The following is a 5,867-nucleotide window of genomic DNA, read 5'->3' on the forward strand; positions in this document are numbered from 1 at the left end:
CTTAAACTAATAAAAAGCCTAGAAAATTACTAAAACATTGAACTAAAATTAACATGCAAGCAAAAAATAAAATTCAGAATATTAACAAAACCTATAGTATCTCAATGATACTAAAAAAGGCGAACTTATTGTATTTCAGCTAGTGTCCGTTTCTCATTTTCATTTAGTTTAACTTGATGTAAAATAATAAAAATGAAACTGAAAAAAAAAATAAAAAAAAACAAATTATATTACAGGAGAGGCAAAATATATATACATTTCATTTTTTATTTATTTTATTTTATTTTATTTTATTTTTGCACACATGCATATACAAAAAGTCCACAGCAAATAGAGCATGAACGTGCAGGGAAACTATACCACAGAAAGTCCATCACATGTTTATACTACATCACAAACTGGTCTAGCGACAACAAAAAGACACCTCATATATCAAACTTCTTTCCTTGAATAAACTTTGGAAAATACCTTGCTGTCTTGCGTCTGCTTTGTTTGTGCCTCCGCTGTGATTGGCTGCCTCCCATGTTGTGAGGGCTGGGGCTGTATAAAAGGACAGCTGTAGGAGGAGACTGCACTGAGATTGTGAGGATCAGCGCTGTGACACTCAAGACTCTTTTTCTCTAGCGTTGGATTTGTATTACCCACCAGCACCATGTGTAAAGGGCTCGCTGCCCTTCCAGCAACATGCTTGAAAAGGTATGAACTACTGTACCTCATTGAAAATTATTGCTGATGTTCTTATTGTTAGCTCAATGTTCAAAACAATATATGTTTATATGCTGTGAAGTAAACTATCAAAGTGATTGTTTGAGTATCAAGACATTACAATATACTTTGAGTGATGGAAAAAGGTGTGTTTTTTTAAAGCCTGTTATAAATTAGAAGCAGTTGAGTTGTTTTCTGTTCAAGAGAAAATAAGCTACTTTGAAAAGTCCCTTAAAACTAGCTTTTGGTTTTCATAACTGCTTACATGACTGATTCTCTAAAGCCAAAAGAGTCATTTAATTACATGTTTTCTCCAACAGCGCCAAAGACATAAAGCATAAGATTGGATTCCTGCTTCAAAAGCCAGATCCACCTCAAGAACAAAAGGCTCTGAAGGAGAAGGAGAAAGAGAAGGTGAAGGCGAAGGTCACCGTGGTGAACAGGTAAGGTTGAACCAACATGACTTTTTATATTATATTATATTATCTTTATACAAGTAATAAAGTATTGTTTTATTTACAATAATACTATATTTTGTTCATTAATTCCTTCTAGAGTCCCTCTTGCTGACATTGAGAAGTGGAAAACATCATTTAACAACCTGATCAAAAATGAAGGTAAGTGTTAAGATTTGCGTATGCAATAAAAATTCAGCCATCCAGCTCAGATCTTAGAAACCAGCGTGTGTTAATGATAAACAGGCTGCTGCATAGTAATGATTTCATTAATTGGAAAGCCTGAGACTTCTGCACTGACTCTTGTTTATTCGGCCTTGTATTTGCTGTCAGAGAGCCCTTGGCCTCATTAACGTCTCTGTTAAAGTAGACTATGTTTCAGTCGGTCTGACAGGCCGTGACCGTATTTTTCTCACGCCCCAGAGCGTGTGCTACGTGTCCGCAGACTGCACTGGTGGCCCCTGAAGAGCTTGAGTGTTTAGCTCTGGTGGGCTACAGGGGTCATCAACCACTAGGACAGTCTTTAGAGAATCCCCTCAGACTCAAAGTCTTGACCTTTTCATTCCTAAACCCCCTCAGCATCCGCTTCCTAGGAATTAGTTCAGATGGAGATTTGAATGGCTTTGGACCAGGCTTATTAAAACTAGAACCATTAAAAGAAAAAAATCCCAATAAATGTTAGCTAGTTTCCATTTTCATTTAGTTGAATGTCACGTACTAAAATAATTAAACTGAAATAAAATAAAAATATATAAACAATAAATAATAAACATAAATAAATAAAAATAAATAAATAACATGACAAAAACACATAAATAAAACACATAAAAATATTACAAAAACACATAAAAAACACATAAATAAATGTAAGATTAAAATGAATGCAGAATATATAAAAAATCGAATTCAAAATATTACCAAAGGCTATAGCAGTATCTTAATGATATACTAAAATCATACTAAAAAATACTAATCAATGTTAACTGAAGTAAACTTGAATTTTATTTTAGATAGTTTCCATTTCTCATTTTCATGTAGTTTAACTTGATGTACTAAAAATAATAAAAAATGAAACACAGATAGATAGATTATAATAACAAAACTAAAACTAAAAAAAAAAAAAAAAATCAAAAATAAAAATGACAAAATGATTTAAATTACTAACACTTGTAAGTAAGATTAAAATGAACACAGAATATATAAAAAATCAAATTCAAAATATTACCAAAAACTATAGCAGTATCTTAATAATATACTAAAATCATACTAAAAAATACTAATCAATGTTATCTGAAATAAACTTGAATTTTATTTTAGATAGTTTCCATTTCTCATTTTCATGTAGTTTAACTTGATGTACTAAAATAATAAAAAATGAAACTGAAATATAGATAGATAGATAGATAGATAGATAGATAGATAGATAGATAGATAGATAACAACAAAACTAAAACTAAAAAAAAAATAAAAAATAAAAATGACAAAATGATTGAAATTACTAACACTTGTAACTAAGATTAAAATAAAAGCAGAATATATAAAAATCAAATTCAAAATATTACCAAAAGCTGATATACTAAAATCATACTAAAAAATACCAATAAATGTGAACTGAAATAAACATACTTATGTTTTCAGCTAGTTGTCATTTCTCATGTTCATTTAGTTTACTTGATGTACTAAAATAATAAAAAAAGCAAACTGAAATAAAAAAGAAAAATATACAACAAAACTAAAACTAATAAAAAAATGACAAAAGCACAACAAAATTAAAAATGTCTAACTAAAACTAACATGAAAGCAGAATATATAAAAATCAAATTCTAAACATTAAACAAAAACTATAGTAGTATTTCAATTATACTAGAATCAATCAAAAATCAAAATAAATGTTAGCTAAAATACTTTTTTTTAAACTTTCACCTATTTTCCATTTCTCATTTTCATTTAGTTTAACTTTATATACTAAAACAATTAAAAATGAAACTGAAAAAAAATTATATAGCCAACAACAAAACAAAAAAAAAAAAAAAAAAAAAAAAAAAAAAAAAAAAAAATAATAATAATAATAATAATAATGACAAAAACACACAACAAAATTAAAACTTTAACTAAAATTAACATGAAAGAGAAAATTTCAGCTAATTTTTGTTTTTCATTTTCATTTGATTTAACTTTCATTTAAAATTTCATTTTAATAATTAAAAATGAAACTGAAATAAAATATATGGACAACAACACTAAAACTAATAAAAAAAAAAAAAAAAAAAAAAAAAAAAAACGACAAAAACACAAAATCACTAAAACTTTAACTAATATTAACAAGAAAGCAGAATATATAAAAAATCTAATTCAAAATATTAACAAAAACTAAAATATAAAATAAACTTAAACTTATTTTATTTCAGCTAATTTCTGTTTTTCATTTAACTTGATGTACTAAAATAATTAAAAATGAAACTGAAATAAAAACAACAAAACTAAAACTAATAAAAAAAAAAATTAAAACACACAACAGAATCACTAAAACTTTAACTAAAATTAACATAAAAGCAGAATATATAAAAATAAAATTCAAAATATTAACAAAACCTATAGTAGCATCTCCACGATACTAAAATCATACTATAAATCTCATAAATGCTAACTGAAATGATCTTAAAATTATTTTTTCTCAGCTAGTTTTCATTTTCAATTGGTTTAACTTGATGTACTAAAATAATTAAAAATGCAACTGAAATAAAAAATATATAGACAACAACTAAAACTAAAACTAAAGAAAAAAGCCAGACAAAAATACAAATAAAAATGACAAAAACACTCAATAATTATTAAAACTAAAATGAACATGAAAGCAGAATATATAAAAATTAAATTCAAAATATTAACAAAAACTCTAGTAGTGTCTCAATAATACTAAAATGATGCTGATTCTGATAGTAATCTTTTTTATCTTATCTTATCTATCTTATCTTATCTTATCTTATATTATATTATATAATGCAATGTATTTTTTTTTCAGTATATTGAGTCTCTGAATTTTTTTCCTTTCAGATGGTCGGAAGGCTTTCACTTCCTTCTTACAGTCCGAGTACAGTCAAGAGAACATTGAATTCTGGGAAGCCTGTGAGGATTTCAAGCAGACATCTGTGGACATGATGAATGTGAAAGCCAGAAAGATATTTGAGCGATACGTTGAAGCCGATTCCCCTAGTGAGGTGAGAGCACTGCTTGACTGGAGCATATCTATTCCCTTATCACACTTACAATGTACTCATGAATCACCATTATTTATTTTTTTTTTAGGTGAATTTAGATTCGGCCACTAGAGAACTCACTAGAAAGAATCTGGAAAAGAGTGACGCATCTTGTTTCGAAGAAGCTCAGAGTAAAATCTTCACGCTCATGGAAAAGGACTCATACAGGCGCTTCCTGAAATCCAAACTGTTCCAGGAACTGTCTCAACCGCCGTTGGACAACAAACCCTGTAGTTTAGAGAAGAAAGGAAAACGGCACATTTCTGAGCTCAGTCAGTGCTTGCCTAGTTATGCCTAATCCTGAGCAAAGTATAGGATGAACTTTGACATAATGTGACTTCAACCCATTTGGCTTTGTAAAGCTTGTTCATGTTTAGGAGTAAAAAGGTGAAGCTGTAAGCCAAGGTGAGCTACACATCATTAGATGGTTCAGTCATTGTGATTGTAACACTTTTAGCGTTGAAAGTGTGTAGTTAATCACTGCTTGAGCGTGGCTGTCATCGTCTGAACGGGTAATGTTATTACCGTCAACAGAAATAACCCGCATCTACTGTTCAACCTTGAAATTCCATCAAATTGGCTTTGGGAAAACAATTCACCTGTGACGTGTAGTTTACAACTAAATGACTGTTACAGACAGCAAATATTTTTGCTTAAGTTTTTTTTTTTTTTGACCTATGATGAGAATAGGACCATTAACATCACTAATAATAACCAATTGTATTCTCTTTACTCTTGTAATGTTATGTAATCCGTATATTTTTATATATATATATATATATATGTTTATGTATAAGCTGTTTTGACGTTAAAGGTGGTGTATGTTCTTTCTACTTCAAATGTGAAATTTCCAAGCATTTCTTTTTTTGTATTGGCCACTCTTCATGATCCACAAAATGACAAGTGAATGTGATAAATGTGCATGTGCAATGTATTACCTGTCACTGCCAATGATTTACGATGTGCTCCATGGTGAAATCGTGTCTTGGCTGTAAGGCAGGCTTCACATATCAAACCACAAAATGCTCTTGTTAGAATAAATGGCCAAATGTGAGTTGTTTACATATTTGTTTACTGGTTTCATATTTATTTTTGTCATATTTATGAATAAAACAACCTCATAAAATTCAAACGGTCTCCGAAATACTAATACTAACTACTAATTTTGACATTTTAAAACAAAATGCAATTGAAGCATCTTAAGAATAAATCATAAATTACTCTTTGTTCCCTTAAAAAACGAAAATAATATATAATGTATATAATATAATGGATATGAACATCTTAATGAATAATGAATTAATTTATTTGTTCCCTTAAAAACTAAATTAATATAACAACAACATATATATATATATATATGATGCTCTTCATAACCAAAAACAAAACTGGGTAGCCAACCATTCATATATCACAACCAAACAAACAAACAAAAATAAATAAAATTGTT

General features: G+C 28.6%; 1 protein-coding gene across 1 annotated transcript; it reads left to right on the plus strand.

Moving 5' to 3' along the window:
- Positions 1–581: 581 nt before the first annotated feature.
- Positions 582–5,479, plus strand: rgs4 (regulator of G protein signaling 4). The gene is made up of 5 exons (XM_051113191.1): positions 582–696; positions 1,026–1,148; positions 1,261–1,322; positions 4,215–4,378; positions 4,467–5,479. Exons 1-5 carry the CDS (start codon positions 653–655, stop codon positions 4,713–4,715), a joined length of 642 nt encoding a protein of 213 aa, XP_050969148.1. The 5' UTR covers positions 582–652; the 3' UTR covers positions 4,716–5,479.
- Positions 5,480–5,867: the final 388 nt, after the last annotated feature.

This window comes from Labeo rohita, chromosome 6 (assembly GCF_022985175.1).
Source record: "Labeo rohita strain BAU-BD-2019 chromosome 6, IGBB_LRoh.1.0, whole genome shotgun sequence".
In the NCBI taxonomy this organism is placed as follows: Eukaryota; Metazoa; Chordata; class Actinopteri; order Cypriniformes; family Cyprinidae; genus Labeo; species Labeo rohita.